Raw genomic sequence first — 20,826 nt, 5'->3', positions numbered from 1 at the left:
CAGGTGAGAGTCACCTGTAGAGTAACCAGCTAACCAACACTTCCTGTGTGTGTGAGCAGGACGGGTTGGTTAGCTGTAGGTTAACCCTGTGTGTGTGAGCAGGACGGGTTGGTTAGCGGTAGGTTAACCCTGTGTGTGACAGGACGGGTTGGTTAGCGGTAGGTTAACCTGTGTGTGGCAGGACGGGTTGGTTAGCGGTAGGTTAACCTGTGTGTGGGCAGGACGGGTTGGTTAGCGGTAGGTTAACCCGTGTGTGGCAGGACGGGTTGGTTAGCTGTAGGTTAACCTGTGTGTGGCAGGACAGGTTGGTTAGCGGTAGGTTAACCCTGTGTGTGTGGGCAGGACGGGTTGGTTAGCGGTAGGTTAACCTGTGTGTGGGCAGGACGGGTTGGTTAGCGGTAGGTTAACCCGTGTGTGGCAGGACGGGGCCGTTCGAGGTGGCCGTGGACCTGGAGGAGTCCATGGAGTTCGTGGAGCCGGAGGCGGACGGGCCGGCGGAGGAGAGCGCCGAGGAGGGGGTCACCGACGACGAGACGGACCTGGGGGTGGACTGGGAGACGGTGCCCAGCCCCCGCTTCTGCGACATCCCCTCCCAGGTAGACCCCCACCTGGTAGACCCGACCCAGACCCAAACCTGGTAGACCCCCCCCCCCCCCCAGACCCAAACCTGGTAGACCCCCCCCCCCGACCCAGACCCAAACCTGGTTCCTCCCTGGTTGAACCCAGGTACCTAACAGGCTGATTATGGTCCCACGTTCACGCAACGCATGGGGGTTACGGACCCCTTATGTCCTTGCGGACCCTAATTGCGGACCCTCCTTGCGTTCACTGCGCCTCCCAAAAATTGCAGCAGCAAGGGCTGTGATTGGTCCGTTCACTGAAACCCGACGCAGAACCGAGACGGGTTCACGACTGCGTCGTAGCGTCTGCGTGGTCCTTGCGTTGCGTGACGAGGGACCATCATCAGCCCTAACCCAAACCCCTTCCAAGCTCTAAAAGCAGTCGGGACCTCTTTTGGTTGTGTTAAGAGTCACGGTTCGCAGAGACTGGTAAAATATTATACTATTCCTTTAATCATAATATGTATGCCCAGTGTTGAGAGGATGGTTGCATGTCCTCCGTGTTGTGTGAGTGATGCTGTACCCTGGGGATGGTTGTGGTTCCTCTGTGTTGTGTGGTGCTGATGCTGTAACCATGGGGATGGTTGTGGTTCCTCCATGTTGTGTGATGCTGATGCTGTACCCTGGGGATGGTTGTGGTTCCTCTGTGTTGTGTGGTGCTGATGCTGTAACCATGGGGATGGTTGTGGTTCCTCCATGTTGTGTGATGCTGATGCTGTAACCATGGGGATGGTTGTGGTTCCTCCATGTTGTGTGATGCTGATGCTGTACCCTGGGGATGGTTGTGGTTCCAGCCCATGGAGATGTCCCAGAGCGCCGCCCTCCAGCTCTCTCAGCCCGCGGCGCCCGGGGGGATGATCTCCTCCGCCGCCGCCTCCGTCACCTCCTGGTTCAGAGCCTACACGGGCCAGCGCTGACCACCTCCGCCACCTCCTCCTGGTCCAGACCCTCCACCACCTCCTGGTCTAGACCCTACACCACCTCCTGGTCCAGACCCTCCACCACCTCCTGGTCTAGACCCTACACCACCTCCTGATCCAGACCCTCCACCACCTCCTGGTCTAGACCCTCCACCACCTCCTGGTCCAGACCCTCCACCACCTCCTGGTCCAGACCCTCCACCACCTGGTTCAGGGCCAGCCCCCCCTAAGGAGAACCTCGTGGTCCAGAGCTGAACCAGTACCGGGCTGCAGACGGTCTTCACCTGCACTTGAAGAATGTGTCTTCGTCTTCTTCTGATTGGTCCGTCAGCATGATGACATCACGTCCTGGTCCATCCCTGGACGGGTTCCAGGAGGACCTACAGGTCGACACGCGTCCCTTCGTCTGCCTAGAGGTCTCTCTATGCCCGCTGAGCGTGAATGGGTGGTGGTGGTGGTTCTCCTCTGAGCTCTGGAGGAACCAGCCGCAGAAATGCCCTCCTGTTCTCATTAAAACCCTGATTTAAAACCCATTCAGCTGAAATCGGTCACCTCCTTCCACACTCTGAAGAGTGGCTGCTGGGGTGGACTTAAGTACGGTATCATCTGTGACGTTATGAAAATACAATCATTTGTGTATTAAAAATAAATAAAAAGATGCCACAAATGACCACAAATCCTAGCTTGATGTGATGCACTGACCCGGAGTCTGAAGGAGCAGAGATTTAGGGAAATATTTAGTCCAAACCAGGGATGGAAGACAGGCGGCCGCATCCTCACTCAGACAGGCCCACACATAAATAAAAAATATATTTTTTATTATTTTATTTTTTTCGAGTTACAGAAAACTCGGTCAAGAAAGATGAAGCTGAGTAACTGTTCATGAAATTCAAAGGCAAACCCATGTGTCTAGTTTGATGTATGCGAGCCCTTTGCACTGATAAAAATACTAATCGTTCATGTGGCTGTTTGAGCATGGAAAACATGAAATTAGTGTATGTTGGTTCAATTAACATACCGTGCATAGGTTATGAATCTGGATGACTTTTTTTAGGTAGTGGCCATCCCCATAGTGCAACAAGAATACAGGAAATCCTATCTACCAAATTCATTCAATTTTGTAGCTTCTCTCAGCTTACGTTTATTCGAAGTGCGCAGTCATGTGGCCCTCTTTATCATGAAAGTTGCCAATCCTTGGTCTAAACTGAGAACATAATGGGACTAGAACAATTCTTTAAAGGTGACATATTATACCACCAATTACAATTAGGGCATTTAGCAGACGCGTTTATCCATAGTGACTCACATCGGTTAATACACGCATTGACACACCGACGGCGGAGTCAACCATGCAAGGCGACAGCCAGCTCGTCAGGAGCAGGTAGGGTTAAGTGTCCCGCTCAGGGACACATCAACACTCAGCTAGGAGGGGGATTGAACTAGCAACCCTTGACAACTGCTCTACCTCTTGAGCTAAGCTGTTCCCCCCTGCCACCAGGGGTGAGTTATTAGTCATTACAAGCCGTTTTGAAAATCTTCTGACATCTTGCGTGGCAACCTAGATGTGTGCTGGGTAGATGAGCAACATTAGCTAAATTAGCTAGCTCACTGGGTAGGCTGATAGACTGATCTATCAGTCTAGCAAACATCTAGGCAGACACGCCCACTTGTGATGTCAGAAGAGGCCAATTTTCAGAAACGGCTGGTGGTATAATATGTCACCTTTAAATTAAACACAACATACCCTCAGCTTGTCATGAGGGGACTTGAACCGTGATCTCTAGTGATCTGGGGTCTCATTTATAAAACTGCGTGGGTCTGTGGGTGTGTGCGTGTGTGTTTCTATTCTTTTCTATTCTATAGTGTTAACCTTTACGTTTCATTTGATAAAAACAACAGTGTCACCCCTTATGTTTTTTTTCATGACGACCGATAAAAAACGACAGTGTTACCCCTTATGTTTTTTTCATGACAACCGATAAAAAACAACAGCGTTACCCCTTATGTTTTTTTTCATGACGACCGATAAAAAACGACAGTGTTGACCCTTGTATTTTTTTTCTTGACGACCGATAAAAAACGACAGCGATACCCCTTACGTTTTTTTTCATGACGACCGATAAAAAACGACAGAAATACCCCTTTTTTTCATGACGACCAATCAAAAACAACAGTGTTACCCCTTATGTTTTTTTTCATGACGACCAAAGAAAAATGACAGTGTCACCCCTCATGTTTCATTTGATAAAAACTACAGTGTTACCCCTTATGTTTTTATCATGACGACCGATAAAAAACAACAGCGTTACCCCTTGTGTTTTTTTCATGACGACCGATAAAAAACGACAGTGCTACCCCGTGTGTTTCATTTGATAAAAACGACAATGTTACCCCTTATATTTTATTTGGCAAAGACAACAGTGTGACCCCTTTTTTTTTTTCATGACGACCAATAAAAAACAACAGTGTTACCCCTTATGTTTTTTTTCATGACGACCGATAAAAAACGACAGTGTTACCCCTTATGTTTTTTTCATAAAGACCGATAAAAAACAACAGCGTTACCCCTTATGTTTTTTTTCATGGAGACCAATAAAAAACAACAGTGTTACCCCTTATGTTTTATTTGACAAAGACAACAGTGTTATCCTTTATGTTTTTTTTTTCATGACGACCTATAAAAAAACAACAGTGTTACCCCTTATGTTTTTTTTCATGAAGACCAATAAAAAACTACAGTGTTACCCCTTATGTTTTTTTTCATGACGACCAATAAAAAACAACAGTGTTACCCCTTATGTTTTTTTTCATGGAGACCAATAAAAAACAACATTGTTACCCCTTATGTTTTTTTTCAAGAAGACTAATAAAAAACAACAGTGTTACCCCTTATGTTTTATTTGACAAAGACAACAGTGTTATCCTTTATGTTTTTTTTTCGTGACGACCTATAAAAAAACAACAGTGTTACCCCTTATGTTTTTTTTCATGAAGACCAATAAAAAACAACAGTGTTACCCCTTATGTTTTTTTTCATGACGACCAATAAAAAACAACAGTGTTACCCCTTATGTTTTTTTCATGACGGCCGATAAAAAACGACAGTGTTACCCCTTATGTTTTTTTTCATGGAGACCAATAAAAAACAACAGTGTTACCCCTTATGTTTTATTTGACAAAGACAACAGTGTTATCCTTTATGGTTTTTTTTTCATGACGACCTATGAAAAAACAACAGTGTTACCCCTTGTGTTTTTTTTCATGAAGACCAATAAAAAACTACAGTGTTACCCCTTATGTTTTTTTTCATGACGACCAATAAAAAACAACAGTGTTACCCCTTATGTTTTTCTTCATGACGACCGATAAAAAACAACAGTGTTACCCCTTATGTTTTATTTGACAAAAACAACAGTGTTACCCCTTATGTTTTTCTTCATGACGACCTATGAAAAAACAACAGTGTCACCCCTTATGTTTTTTTTCATGAAGACCAATAAAAAACTACAGTGTTACCCCTTATGTTTTTTTTCATGACGACCAATAAAAAACAACAGTGTTACCCCTTATGTTTTTCTTCATGACGACCGATAAAAAACAACAGTGTTACCCCTTATGTTTTTTTTCATGAAGACCAATAAAAAACTACAGTGTTACCCCTTATGTTTTTTTTCATGAAGACCAATACAAAACAACAGTGTATGTTTTTTTTCAAGACGACCAATAAAAAACAACAGCGTTACCCCTCATGTTTTTTTTCATGGAGACCAATAAAAAACAACAGTGTTACCTCTTATGTTTTATTTGACAAAGACAACAGTGTTATCCTTTATGTTTTTTTTTCATGACGACCTATAAAAAAACAACAGTGTTACCCCTCATGTTTTTTTTCATGAAGACCAATAAAAAACAACAGTGTTACCCCTTATGTTTTTTTTCATGACGACCAATTAAAAACAACAGTGTTACTTCTTATGTTTTCTTTCATGACGACCAATAAAAAACAACAGTGTTACCCCTTATGTTTTTTTTCATGGAGACCAATAAAAAACAACAGTGTTACCCCTTATGTTTTTTTTCATGGAGACCAATAAAAAACCAAGTGTTACCTCTTATGTTTTATTTGACAAAGACAACAGTGTTATCCTTTATGTTTTTTTTTCATGACGACCTATAAAAAAACAACAGTGTTACCCCTCATGTTTTTTTTCATGAAGACCAATAAAAAACAACAGTGTTACCCCTTATGTTTTTTTTCATGACGACCAATTAAAAACAACAGTGTTACTTCTTATGTTTTCTTTCATGACGACCAATAAAAAACAACAGTGTTACCCCTTATGTTTTTTTTCATGGAGACCAATAAAAAACAACAGTGTTACCCCTTATGTTTTTTTTCATGGAGACCAATAAAAAACAACAGTGTTATCCTTTATGTTTTATTTTTCATGACGACCTATAAAAAAACAACAGTGTTACCCCTTATGTTTTTTTTCATGACGACCAATAAAAAACAACAGTGTTACCCCTTATGTTTTTTTTCATGGAGACCAATAAAAAACAACAGTGTTACCCCTTATGTTTTTTTTCATGAAGACCAATAAAAAACAACAGTGTTAACCCTTATGTTTTTTTTCATGACGACCAATAAAAAACAACAGTGTTACCCCTTTTTTTTTTTCATGGAGACCAATAAAAAACAACAGTGTTACCCCTTATGTTTTATTTGACTAAGACAACAGTGTTACCCCTTGTGTTTTTTTTCATGAAGACCAATAAAAAACAACAGTGTTACCCCTCATGTTTTTTTTCATGGAGACCAATAAAAAACAACAGTGTTACCCCTTATGTTTTTTTTCATGGAGACAAATAAAAAACAACAGTGTTACCCCTTATGTTTTTTTTCATGAAGACCAATAAAAAACAACAGTGTTACCCCTTATGTTTTTTTCATGACGACCAATAAAAAACAACTGTGTTACCCCTTATGTTTTTTTTCATGACTACCGATAAAAAACGACAGTGTTACCCCTTATGTTTTTTTTCATGACGACCAATGATAAAACAACAGTGTTACCCCTTATGTTTTATTTGACAAAGACAACAGTGTTACCCCTTATGTTTTTTTTCATGGAGACCAATAAAAAACAACAGTGTTACCCCTTATGTTTTTTTTCAAGACGACCAATAAAAAACAACAGTGTTACCCCTTAAGTTTATTTTTATTTTGGACCAATAAAAAACAACAGTGTTACCCCTTATGTTTTATTTGACAGAGACAACAGTGTTATCCTTTATGGTTTTTTTTCATGACGACCTATAAAAAACAACAGTGTTACCCCTTATGTTTTTTTTCATGACGACCAATAAAAAACAACAGTGTTACCCCTTATGTTTTTTTTCATGGAGACCAATAAAAAAAAACAGTGTTACCCCTTATGTTTTTTTTCAAGATGACCAATAAAAAACAACAGTGTTACCCCTTATGTTTTATTTGACAAAGACAACAGCGTTATCCTTTATGTTTTTTTTTCATGACGACCTATAAAAAAACAACAGTGTTACCCCTTATGTTTTTTTTCATGGAGACAAATAAAAAACAACAGTGTTACCCCTTATGTTTTTTTTCATGACGACCAATAAAAAACAACAGTGTTACCCCTTATTTTTTTTTTCAAGGAGACCAATAAAAAACAACAGTGTTACCCCCTATGTTTTATTTGACAAAGACAACAGTGTTACCCCTTATGTTTTTTTTCAAGACGACCGATAAAAAACAACAGTGTTACCCCTTATGTTTTTTTTCATGAAGACCGATAAAAAACGACAGTGTTACCCCTTATGTTTTTTTCATGATGACCGATAAAAAACAACAGCGTTACCCCTCATGTTTTTTTCATGACGACCGATAAAAAACGACGGTGTTACCCCTTATGTTTTTTTCATGATGACCGATAAAAAACGACAGTGCTACCCCTTATGTTTCATTTGATAAAAACAACAATGTTACCCCTTATATTTTATTTGGCAAAGACAACAGTTTGACCCCTTATGTTTTTTTCATGACGACCGATAAAAAACAACAGTGTTACCCCTTATGTTTTTTTTCATGACGACCGATAAAAAACGACAGTGTTACCCCTTATGTTTTTTTCATGACGACCAATAAAAAACAACTGTGTTACCCCTTATGTTTTTTTTCATGACTACCGATAAAAAACGACAGTGTTACCCCTTATGTTTTTTTCATGACGACCGATAAAAAACGACAGTGTTACCCCTTATGTTTTTTTCATGATGACCGATAAAAAACGACAGCGTTACCCCTTATGTTTTTTTCATGACGACCGATAAAAAACAACAGCGTTTACCCCTTATGTTTTTTTTCATGATGACCGATAAAAAACGACAGTGTTACCCCTGATGTTTTTTTCATGACGACCGATAAAAAACAACAGCGTTACCCCTTATGTTTTTTTTCATGACGACCGCTAAAAAACGACAGCGATACCCCTTACGGTTTTTTTCATGACCACCGATAAAAAACGACAGCGATACCCCTTACGTTTTTTTTCATGACCACCGATAAAAAACGACAGTGATACCCCTTACGTTTTTTTCATGACGAACGATAAAAAACAACAGCGTTACCCCTTATGTTTTTTTTCATGACGACCAATAAAAAACAACAGTGTTACCCCTTATGTTTTTTTCATGACGACCGATAAAAAACGACAGTGATACCCCTTTTTTTCATGACGACCAATCAAAAACGACAGTGTTACCCCTTATGTTTTTTTCATGACGACCGATAAAAAACAACAGCGTTACCCCTTATGTTTTTTTTCATGATGACCGATAAAAAACAACAGCGTTACCCCTTATGTTTTTTCATGATGACCGATAAAAAACAACAGTGTTACCCCTTATGTTTTTTTTCATGACGACCGATAAAAAACGACAGTGTTACCCCTTATGTTTTTTCATGACGACCGATAAAAAACAACAGCATTACCCCTTATGTTTTTTTTCATGACGACCGATAAAAAACAACAGCGTTACCCCTTATGTTTTTTTTCATGACGACCGATAAAAAACAAGTGTTACCCCTTATGTTTTTTTTCATGACGACCGATAAAAAACGACAGTGTTACCCCTTATGTTTTTTCATGACGACCGATAAAAAACAACAGCATTACCCCTTATGTTTTTTTTCATGACGACCGATAAAAAACAACAGCGTTACCCCTTATGTTTTTTTTCATGACGACCGATAAAAAACAACAGTGTTACCCCTTAAGTTTTTTCATGACGACCGATAAAAAACAACGGCGTTACCCCTTATGTTTTTTTTCATGACGACCGATAAAAAACGACAGTGTTACCCCTTATGTTTTTTTCACGACGACCGCTAAAAAACAACAGCGTTACCCCTTATGTTTTTTTCATTACGACCGATAAAAAACGACTGTGTTACCCCTTATGTTTTTTTCATGATGACCGATAAAAAACGACAGTGCTACCCCTTATGTTTCATTTGATAAAAACGACAATGTTACCCCTCACATTTTATTTGGCAAGGACAACAGTTTGACCCCTTATGTTTTTTTTCATGACGACCGATAGAAAACAACAGTGTTACCCCTATGTTTTTTTCATGACGACCGATAAAAAACAACAGCGATACCCCTTACGTTTTTTTTCATGACGACCGATAAAAAACAACAGCGTTACCCCTTCTGTTTTTTTTCATGACGTCCGATAAAAGAAAACAGTGTTACCCCTTATGTTTTTTTTCATGACGACCGATAAGAAAACGACAGTGTTACCCCTTATGTTTTTTCATGACGACCGATAAAAAACAACAGCGTTACCCCTTATGTTTTTTTTCATGACGACCGATAAAAAACGACAGTGTTACCCCTTATGTTTTTTTCACGACGACCGATAAAAAACAACAGCGTTACCCCTTATGTTTTTTTCATGACGACCGATAAAAAACTACAGTGTTACCCCTTATGTTTTTTTCATGATGACCGATAAAAAACGACAGTGCTACCCCTTATGTTTCATTTGATAAAAACGACAATGTTACCCCTTATATTTTATTTGGCAAGGACAACAGTTTGACCCCTATTTTTTTTTCATGACGACCAATAAAAAATAATAGTGTTGCTCCTTATGTTTTTTTTCATGACGACCGATAAAAAACAACAGCGATACCCCTTACGTTTTTTTTCATGACCACCGATAAAAAATTACAGTGTTACCCCTTACGTTTTTTTTCATGACGACCGATAAAAAACGACAGCGATACCCCTTACGTTTTTTTTCATGACCACCGATAAAAAAATGACAGTGTTACCCCTTACGTTTTTTTTCATGACGACCGATAAAAAACAACAGCGTTACCCCTTATGGTTTTTTTCATGACGACCGATAAAAAACAACAGTGTTACCCCTTATGTTTTTTTTCATGACGACCGATAAAAAACGACAGTGTTACCCCTTATGTTTTTTCATGACGACCGATAAAAAACGACAGTGTCACCCCTCATGTTTCATTTGATAAAAACGACAGTGTTACCCCATATGTTTTTTTCATGATGACCGATAAAAAACGACAGTGTTACCCCTTATGTTTTTTTCATGATGACCGATAAAAAACGACAGTGTTACCCCTTATGTTTTTTTCATGATGACCGATAAAAAACGACAGTGCTACCCCTTATGTTTCATTTGATAAAAACGACAATGTTACCCCTTATATTTTATTTGGCAAGGACAACAGTTTGACCCCTATTTTTTTTTCATGACGACCAATAAAAAACAATAGTGTTACTCCTTATGTTTTTTTTCATGACGACCGATAAAAAACAACAGCGATACCCCTTACGTTTTTTTTCATGACCACCGATAAAAAATTACAGTGTTACCCCTTACGTTTTTTTTCATGACGACCGATAAAAAACAACAGCGTTACCCCTTATGGTTTTTTTCATGACCACCGATAAAAAACAACAGTGTTACCCCTTATGTTTTTTTCATGACGACCGATAAAAAAATGACAGTGTTACCCCTTACGTTTTTTTTCATGACGACCGATAAAAAACAACAGCGTTACCCCTTATGGTTTTTTTCATGACGACCGATAAAAAACAACAGTGTTACCCCTTATGTTTTTTTTCATGACGACCGATAAAAAACGACAGTGTTACCCCTTATGTTTTTTCATGACGACCGATAAAAAACGACAGTGTCACCCCTCATGTTTCATTTGATAAAAACGACAGTGTTACCCCATATGTTTTTTTCATGATGACCGATAAAAAACGACAGTGTTACCCCTTATGTTTTTTTCATGATGACCGATAAAAAACGACAGTGTTACCCCTTATGTTTTTTTCATGATGACCGATAAAAAACGACAGTGCTACCCCTTATGTTTCATTTGATAAAAACGACAATGTTACCCCTTATATTTTATTTGGCAAGGACAACAGTTTGACCCCTATTTTTTTTTCATGACGACCAATAAAAAACAATAGTGTTACTCCTTATGTTTTTTTTCATGACGACCGATAAAAAACAACAGCGATACCCCTTACGTTTTTTTTCATGACCACCGATAAAAAATTACAGTGTTACCCCTTACGTTTTTTTTCATGACGACCGATAAAAAACAACAGCGTTACCCCTTATGGTTTTTTTCATGACCACCGATAAAAAACAACAGTGTTACCCCTTATGTTTTTTCATGACGACCGATAAAAAACGACAGTGTCACCCCTCATGTTTCATTTGATAAAAACGACAGTGTTACCCCATATGTTTTTTTCATGACGACCGATAAAAAACGACAGTGTTACCCCTTATGTTTTTTCATGACGACCGATAAAAAACGACAGTGTCACCCCTCATGTTTCATTTGATAAAAACGACAGTGTTACCCCATATGTTTTTTTCATGACGACCGATAAAAAACGACAGTGTTACCCCTTATGTTTTTTTCATGATGACCGATAAAAAACGACAGTGCTACCCCTTATGTTTCATTTGATAAAAACGACAATGTTACCCCTTATATTTTATTTGGCAAGGACAACAGTTTGACCCCTATTCTTTTTTTCATGATGACCAATAAAAAACAATAGTGTTACTCCTTATGTTTTTTTTCATGACGACCGATAAAAAACAACAGCGATACCCCTTAAGTTTTTTTTCATGACCACCGATAAAAAATTACAGTGTTACCCCTTACGTTTTTTTTCATGACGACCGATAAAAAACGACAGCGATACCCCTTACGTTTTTTTTCATGACCACCGATAAAAAAAGACAGTGTTACCCCTTACGTTTTTTTTCATGACGACCGATAAAAAACAACAGCGTTACCCCTTATGGTTTTTTTCATGACGACCGATAAAAACAACAGTGTTACCCCTTATGTTTTTTTTCATGACGACCGATAAAAAACGACAGTGTTACCCCTTATGTTTTTTCATGACGACCGATAAAAAACGACAGTGTCACCCCTCATGTTTCATTTGATAAAAACGACAGTGTTACCCCATATGTTTTTTTCATGTGTGCACAGTCCCAGAATTAAAAAGAAATTGGACTCGTCTGACATAAAGGTACATATTTTCCTGTAGCCTACCAATAAATCGTTATGGTCCCTAAAGACCCTCTCCCTCAGAATCCTGCCATTTGCATGGTCCGCCAGAAGTGCCATATGGTGCAGCATTACCACGGCGCTCACCTCTGTATTTATAGGGTTACGGTAATAAGACTGACCGAGAACACCTTGGATAATCAGTTTGTAATCACCCAAGTAAAATGTTCTTAACCCCTTTTTAATGCCTGATTTGTCATGAAAAGCATCAAGAGTAACGGACAACGACTGTGATGAGGAGTGTGGCTTGGTTTTCCACACTTGGGATTTAATTGACATTTGATTATGTGTTTACAGTGTCACATAAAAATATTATGTTATTGACACATGTTGGACAGATGCTTTATTCCATGCAGTCGCGCCGTCAGTGGACAGTATGGAGTGACGGGATTAAATATAGAAAAAAATTAGAGCTGTCAAGCGATTAAAATATTTAATCGTGATTAATCGCATTAATGTCATAGTTAACTCACGATTAATCGCGATTAATCGCAAATTATTTTTCTATGCTAAATATCCCTTGATTTTTTTGTCCCATAATTCTTCTCATTTTAATTCTCTTATCAACATGGTGAAGTGCATCGGCTTGCCTTGTGCAAATGATTTTTTATTGATAACAACATTGGCATATACTGATCAAAACAGGACGATACAAAAAAAGAGCCTATAGTGCAATTAAACGACTGCTTTGAACAAATGTCATTTGAACATAGCAGTCAGGCTACTGCTTCTTTGTTTTGAGCCAAAGAAAAAAAAATATTTTTTTGCGTTAATCGCGCGATACTTTTTTTAACGCCGTTAAAATTGGTTTGCGTTAACGCCGTTAATAACGCGTTTAACTGACAGCTCTAAAAAAAAAATATATTTCTATTCTAAGGAGATGTTTCTGGAGTTATAACTGAGAAATAACGCAGTTGACTTAAATTATTCTGATTACATAGATTTAACGCATGATCCGGGTGGAAATTAAATTTATGAAGGGCGACGATAAAACATAATCGTTCTTCTCATTCTACAATTCTTCAGTCTGACTTCAGTTCACCACCACACCATCTGTGTCGCCAACTCTCCTTTTTCTCCAAACCATGCGTACGCATGGGTCAGTTTGCTTAAGGCTGCACACAGTCTCCCGTCAAGTTGGTTCTTTATAGATCACAACCTTGGCGTGGAAAGTCACGTACACCAATTTCAGCCCCGTTTTGTGCGTACGCAACGGTTATAAATAAGACCCCTGGTCTTTTAGAGTGCCCTATCCAATGCGCTACACAGCTGAGCATTGGGACATTGCCAGGAGTAATATTCAACATTATATTCAAACCCAATGAGGCAATGCAATCATAACGAAATATGTATGAACGACATTCCTCAGGCAAAGTGTTAACCATGAGGTGTTGTTCAATTCTAGATGTTTATGGTCTTTGATACCATTACATCAACAGGTTCCATTCTGTATCTATCCTACATCATTTCAAACCTTTGATCGTCTGAGGCAACCCAACTACTGACAGACACCAGTAGGGGGTATCCATGGCAACCCTATACCAACCTGTATCCATGACTACACTGCTACCAACCCGTGTCCATGACAACGCCCCTACTAGCATCGGAGGTCACAGATGTTCAGCATTAGCGAGTGAGGCCAGCTCAATAAAAGGAGTCGCATTCTTCGATCATAAAACCAAACGGATGCACTTTATTAAGCAAAATATCATTCAGGAGCAGCCGCCAAACCCAAGGACCTTAAACAATACAAAGATAAGAGTTCCACATTATAGTTTCTCATGGCAAAAAAATAGATTTTTTTTAAATTCTCAACTCCAGCATTGTTTTGTAAAGCGTTTCTTTGCCGTGACCGGGGACCTGGGGCATTGTGGGTAATACATTCAAACCTCCCAACTTCATAAATATGTACAGAGATCTTCTTTCCTCACATGTCATTGGTTCAAGTGAGTGTTGCGCTGAGCCGTGCGGGGGGGGGGGCGGGACGTAGAGATGGTGCAGCACGCGGCCCCCACACAGGAAGCAGACCCATGGCAGAGAGGACTACTTCCTGCTGGTCATGTGTTTGGTGGGCGTGGGCAGCAGAGGATCAATCCCCACATGCTAATGGCAACACACACACACACACACACACACACACACACACACACACACACACACACACACACACACACACACACACACACACACACACACACACACACACACACACACACACACACACACACACACACTCACACACACACACGCACGTCTCAGGCCTCGTCGGCGGACTCCCCCCTCCTCCTCATGTAGAGGGCCGAGGTGAAGCTGTGGAAGTCCGGCACCCACCGGTTGTCGTGGAGACCCACGTTGCAGCCGGGCGCGTCCTTGCGGGTGCCGTGGCAACACATCCAGTGCCCCGGGCCGTAGGGCAGCGCCTGGCAGTAGGGCTTGTGGTGCCAGCGGCACAGGGACACGTCGCCGCGGCGATACCGCCGCTTGCACTGCTTGCAGGGGTCGTCGCGGTAGCGCGGGTCGCCCACCCAGCGGGAGTCGGCGGCGCGCACGCCGTAGGCGTCCATCAGCGAGGCGAAGTGGCGGCAGCAGCACTTGAGCGCGGCCAGGCTGTGCGTGGGCAGCAGCGACAGGATGTGCAGGAGGAGGTGCTGCGGGAGGAGCAGCAGCGCGGGCTGCGGCTCCAGGAGCAGCTGCAGCTGGAAGCGCGCCTCCAGGAAGTCCTGGGAGGCGCCGGGCTCCTGCTCTAGTGCTCCTCCTCCTCCTCCTCCTCCTCCTCCTCCTCGGGGCGGTGCCCTCCTCACGTCCAGCTCTGGGGCTCCACAGGAGTCGGGGCTGGGGAGGAGGAGGAGGAGCGGCGGGGAGGGGGGAGGAGGGGCCCGTGACGACCTGCTCCCTCCGTCGGCTGGTTCTCCTCGGGGCCGGGCGGAGGAGGAGGAGGAGGAGGAGGAGGAGGAGGAGATCTGGACCAGCGGCGAGGAGAAGAACAGCTTCCCTGGCTCCTCCTCCTCCGCCTCCTGCCCACGGCGCAGGGTCTGGGGGTCTGTGGGGGGGCGGGCCCGGGGTCCTTGGACCTCCAGCTGGGCCTCTGAACCGGAACCCGGGGCCGACGTGGGCGGGGCCGAGGGAGGCTGGGGCGAGGAGGAGGAGGAGCAGGAGGAAGAGGAGGAAGAGGAGGAGGAGGAGGAGGAGCAGGAGGAGGAGGAGGAAGAGGAGGAGGAGGAGGAGCAGGAGGAGGAGGAGTGGGTCAACAGCACGCGTCCCACCCCCCTTAGGAGCCGCCGGCCGGGTCCCGAGGGGCCCTTCACACACTCGGACTCCAGCCGGGCCACCAGGTCCCAGACGCGCACCGCCTCCCCCCCGTCGCCCGGACCCTCCTCCCCCGGCCCCCCGGCGGGGGGGAGGGCGGGGCCGGGCGGCGTGCGTGTCGGGGTGAGGCTGGAGGAGCTCCGCTGGAGGGCGAGCAGCGGGACGGAGGTCATCCGCTGCTCCAGCGAGGCCACCATCTCGCCCACCGACACCGCCTCCTCAGGCTCCGCCCCTCCCCCCGCCGCCGCGAGGCCCCGCCCCCCGGACCGCCGCGGCCGCTTGGCAGAGCGGCTCTCCCGCTCCCAGCCCCCCTTCACCTTCAGCCCCCCCCCGCCCGTGGAGCCGAAGGCCTCCTCCGGGTCCTCGGGGCCCGGCGGCGGCGGCTGTGGCGACGGCGGCGGCGAGGAGGCGAACAAGGCGATCTTCTCCCGGACGTAGCCGGGCCGCACCACGCTCCACGGCTCCTCCTGGTCGCCGTGGCAACACGCGGGGGGGGCGGGGCCGCGGGACGAGGGCTTGTCGTTGCCGCGGTGGGTCGGCCCGTTGCCGTGGCGATGCGACGTGTTGCCGGACAGGACGCTCAGGGGGTGGCGGGTCCCCCCTCCCAGGTTGCCGCGGTTACCGGCGGCGGTGGCGGCGGCGCGGAGGGCCTCCCCCTGCTGGGCCCTCCTGGGGGAGCGCTGGAGGAGGGGGTCGGCCTGCAGGTGCATCCTGCCGACAGAGGGGCTCATCAGCTCAGGTGGTGGGGCGGGGTGAGACAGGGTGGGGTGAGACAGGGCGGGGTGAGACAGGGCGGGGTGAGACAGGGCGGGGTGAGACAGGGCGGGGTGAGACAGGGTATGGTAGGGTTATGGGGTAGGGTGAGACAGGGTGGGGTGAGACAGGGTAGGGTGAGACAGGGTAGGGTGAGACAGGGTGGGGTGAGACAGGGTGGGGTGAGACAGGGCGGGGTGAGACAGGGCGGGGTGAGACAGGGTGGGGTGAGACAGGGCGGGGTGAGACAGGGTGGGGTGAGACAGGGTGGGGTGAGACAGGGTATGGTAGGGTTATGGGGTAGGGTGAGACAGGGTGGGGTGAGACAGGGTAGGGTGAGACAGGGCGGGGTGAGACAGGGCGGGGTGAGAGAGGGTAGGGTGAGACAGGGTGGGGTGAGACAGGGTAGGGTGAGACAGGGTAGGGTGAGACAGGGTGGGGTGAGACAGGGTGGGGTGAGACAGGGCGGGGTGAGACAGGGTGGGGTGAGACAGGGCGGGGTGAGACAGGGTGGGGTGAGACAGGGTGGGGTGAGACAGGGTATGGTAGGGTTATGGGGTAGGGTGAGACAGGGTGGGGTGAGACAGGGTAGGGTGAGACAGGGCGGGGTGAGACAGGGCGGGGTGAGAGAGGGTAGGGTGAGACAGGGTGGGGTGAGACAGGGCGGGGTGAGACAGGGTAGGGTGAGACAGGGTGGGGTGAGACAGGGTGGGGTGAGACAGGGCGGGGTGAGACAGGGTGGGGTGAGACAGGGCAGGGTGAGACAGGGCAGGGTGAGACAGGGCGGGGTGAGACAAGGCGGGGTGAGACAGGGTAGGGTGAGACAGGGTATGGTAGGGTGATGGGGTAGGGTGAGACAGGGTACGGTGTGGTAAAAAGGTACTGTAGGGTAAGACAGGTTATGGTGGGGTAAGACAGGGTACATCAATGGGGTGAGACAGAATACGGTAGGGTAAGGTAGGGTAGAGTGAGACAGGGTACGGTGGGGTAAGACCGGCCGCAGTGGGGTAAGACAGGGTAGAGTGAGACAGGGTATGGTAGGGTGAGACAGGGTATCGTAGGGTGAGACAGGGTATGTGGGGTAAGACAGGGTAGGGTGAGACAGGGTATGTGGGGTAAGACAGGGTAGAGTGAGACAGGGTACGGTGGGGTAAGACAGGGTAGGGTGAGACAGGGTACGTATGCTACAGCAGACGGCCTCACCAGAGGGTCTACCATACAGCTGCACGACTAAGAAGAACCAAGTGGTGGGAGGAGCCTACCTCCAGACAGGCTGACGATTGGTTGGTGCTGAGGTCGTCGGGGGCCGTAGCTTGTCACATCACAGCCTCGCCACGCTCTGACTGGAGGAGGAGGACGAGGAGGAGGAGGTCAAACATCGAGTGGGTCACACAGCGGAGTGCATCTTCATAGTGAGCATGTGTGAGGACACGTGATGGGGCAGGGCGTGGCCGTGTACATTTACATCCAGGGCATTTGGCAGACGCTTTTACCCGAAGCAACTTGCAATCAAACATTTGTCATCAGAAAGTGAAACAATGCCAAGCACCAACAATCTCTAGGTTAACCCATTCCCCGTATACAACCAAGATAGATAGGATAGGATGCACAACTGAGTACTATAGTATGACTGAGAATGATTAAGTGCCAGGACGACGTACAACATACTATAAGTAGGAGGGTTTGGGAGGGAGGGACTGGCTTCTGCAGAAGCTGGTGAGCAACTCTGCTGGGAAAATCAGCAGGGAGCTCGTTTCACCACTGCGGCGCCACAACAGAGAAGAGCTAGCAGGAGCAGGTCAAGGTAAGGTAGACCCCGCTAGCCTAGCCACACACACACATCTACACTACGGCTGGGGGGGGCTCATCTCAGGGCCCCGGGGGGACAAAACCTGCTCTGCATGCATAACAAAAGTCAGGTTGATGGAACGTTGCAAAAAAAGGTTCTGGTCCAGTAGGGTCGGAGGGAAGAAGCTCTGAGGACACGGCGAGCCGTCACTAATCACCCACCACCCACCACCGGGATGACTGATCTCCGCCCGCAGCCAAACCCAGCTCATCGTTCATGCGCTGACACACCGACATGGCTGTCACTAAGGGGAATGGGAGCAGGGATTAGCACCAGAAGCCCTCTGAATCAGCAAATCAATCGTTGAGGACCTGTCCGTCATCATGAGAGAGAGACATGTCCTGGAACAGAAAGGACCTGTCTGTCATCATGAGAGAGAGACATGTCCTGGAACATCTGAGGACCTGTCTGTCATCATGAGAGAGACATGTCCTGGAACAGAAAGGACCTGTCTGTCATCATGGGAGAGAGACATGTCCTGGAACAGAAAGGACCTGTCTGTCATCATGAGAGAGAGACATGTCCTGGAAGGAACCGTTGACGACCTGTCTGTCATCATGAGAGAGAGACATGTCCTGGAACAGAAAGGACCTGTCTGTCATCATGGGAGAGAGACATGTCCTGGAACAGAAAGGACCTGTCTGTCATCATGAGAGAGAGACATGTCCTGGAACAGTTGACGACCTGTCTGTCATCATGAGAGAGAGAGACTTGTCCTGGAAGAGAAAGGACCTGTCTGTCATCATGAGAGAGAGACATGTCCTGGAAGAGAAAGGACCTGTCCGTCATCGTCGGAGAGAGACAGGTCCTGGAACAGTTAATGACCTGCCTGTCACTAGCAGCGAAGCTAACCAGCTAACTATGTCCCATCAAGAAGCTAACAACTGCTACATAGCTAACAACACATACAGGTAACCGAGTGGTGGTTCCGTGAGGACAGCTTTAGAACATCTTAGAACAGCTCTGTAGAAACACCTTAGGACAGCCCTTAGAACACATTAGGACAACTCTATGACACCTTAGGATAGCACTGTAGAACACGTTAGAACAGCCCTGTAGAACTCCTTAGGACAGCTCTGTAGAACACCTTAGAACAGCTGTAAGACACGTTCACATCATGAATAAGCCATGTTAACATGGTCGGTGTTGTGTGACGTTAGACCAGTAAACCAGTAAACAGTAAAAGGGGCCAAGGGGCGACACTGACCTGGAGACTCGATCAGAGGAGCGCGTCCCCGCGGCTCGATGAGAGATCGATCGGTTGACGCCGTTGTCGAGATGCATGAACACTCCTCCTGAATCTATAGGGTCGGTCTCATGTTCGCCCCCAGCCCTTTAATGCGGGCGAACTTCCCTGACTGAGCTTGTTTGCCCGAGACGTGACGTCGCGACGCTCAGCGCAACGTCTTGACGTCACGCCGCAGGTTTCGCGGCGCACTGAACGCGCGCGCGACCTGACCGGCACGCCCGTGCACGGAGCATGAGGCGCGCTGTGGCCGCGCCCAAACACCCGCGGCCGCGAGTTCCGAGTTTCCTAGAAGAACATCGGAAGAATGCTGTTCTCCGCCATTCCTCAATATCACAACCTGTCATGTTCTTAGCAACTGCTTCCAATATTTCTGAAGAACTCAATTTATTTCATTCCATTCTTGCTAACTTGTTTGTTGGAGAAGTGCTAGCCAAACAGGAAGTGTAGTAGATAGAGTAAAAAGGTAAACAAAAAGGTAAAATCTACAGTAAATAAGTAAAAGAAAAACGGAAGAAATTGTGTAGTTGCTAGTAACTTACTAGCATACACGTAGTTGCCTATACTTATGTATGTTTCTATACTATTATTGATGAATAATGATTATATATTACAGTACACAGGTGACAGGGGGAATGAGGACAGGATCATAGCATACAGGTGACAGGGTGAATGAGGGGTAGTACTACATCAGTATGCTGTGGTCCTATGTCTGGTTTTATGCTCACCACTGATTACACAGATGACATGTTATATTCCTATGATGTTCCTAATAAATGTGACCATCTCATTGTATCATGTGTGGACTCCCATCTTGGTTCTGATTCCTGAGGGTGTCGCAGAAAAGGTGACAGGGTGAATATAGACAGGATCATAGTATACAAGTGAAAGGGTGAAGGAAGACAGGAATGTAGTATACAGGTGAAAGGATGAATGAAGACAGGATCATAGTATACAGGTGACAGGGTGAATGACGACAGGATCACAGTATACAGGTGACGGTGAATAAAGACTCAGTAAGGGACTGCTTCTGCTTCATGCTGGTCTATGTGCCGTGTCAGCTGACCTGCTGCTGGGTCACATGACTGTGAGAGACGTGTCGGGCGTAACCAGCGCCTGGTGCGGCGGGGGCGTTCCTGGGAACGTTCCCGTGGAGCCGGGTGAAAGCCCGCCCCGGTTGAGGCTGCCCCAGTGCCCTTGGGCCAGGGCGCTGGGTGTTAACATTGAGCTCTACTGAGTTGATGGATTACTGACACAGGTTTCCATTTATTATTGCATCTACATTTCTACTTCTCTTGTGTGTATAGACCTATGTTCTTTATATCATATCTGTGCTTTATTGCTTTCATTAGGTCCTGCTGTTGCACCCAAAATGTCCTGTCGTGAATTAATAAATGATAATCGTATCAATCGATATCTCTCTTCTCTGACGATATCTCTCTTATCTCTGGATATCT

The 20,826-nt window shown here is 45.5% G+C and overlaps 2 protein-coding genes across 3 annotated transcripts in view; one reads left to right on the top strand and one right to left on the bottom strand.

Annotated features, from left to right (window-relative positions):
* Nucleotides 1-2,217, top strand: part of atg14 (autophagy related 14) — a 3,197-nt gene extending 980 nt beyond the window's left edge. The window contains exons 2-3 of the mRNA XM_060052877.1: nucleotides 407-596; nucleotides 1,415-2,217. Of these exons, the coding sequence (XP_059908860.1) occupies nucleotides 407-596; nucleotides 1,415-1,537 (313 nt within the window). The 3' untranslated portion in view covers nucleotides 1,538-2,217. The remainder of the gene's footprint in view (nucleotides 1-406; nucleotides 597-1,414) is intronic.
* An 11,668-nt stretch (nucleotides 2,218-13,885) lies between these two features.
* Nucleotides 13,886-19,549, bottom strand: fbxo34 (F-box protein 34). Of its 2 annotated transcripts, XM_060051518.1 has the most exons (3): nucleotides 19,331-19,549; nucleotides 17,537-17,617; nucleotides 13,886-16,232 (listed from the first exon to the last, which is right to left on the bottom strand). In XM_060051518.1, the coding sequence occupies exon 3, from the start codon at nucleotides 16,229-16,231 to the stop codon at nucleotides 14,471-14,473; it is 1,761 nt and encodes a 586-aa protein (XP_059907501.1). In that variant the 5' UTR covers nucleotide 16,232; nucleotides 17,537-17,617; nucleotides 19,331-19,549; the 3' UTR covers nucleotides 13,886-14,470. The 2 variants fall into 2 exon arrangements, with proteins under 2 accessions (XP_059907501.1, XP_059907500.1); XM_060051517.1 differs by lacking the exon at nucleotides 19,331-19,549 and having other exon boundaries at nucleotides 17,537-17,697.
* Between the last annotated feature and the right edge of the window lie 1,277 nt (nucleotides 19,550-20,826).

The sequence above is a fragment of the Gadus macrocephalus genome, chromosome 5, assembly GCF_031168955.1.
Source record: "Gadus macrocephalus chromosome 5, ASM3116895v1".
In the NCBI taxonomy this organism is placed as follows: Eukaryota; Metazoa; Chordata; class Actinopteri; order Gadiformes; family Gadidae; genus Gadus; species Gadus macrocephalus.
This window is presented reverse-complemented; position numbering and strand designations above follow the sequence as displayed.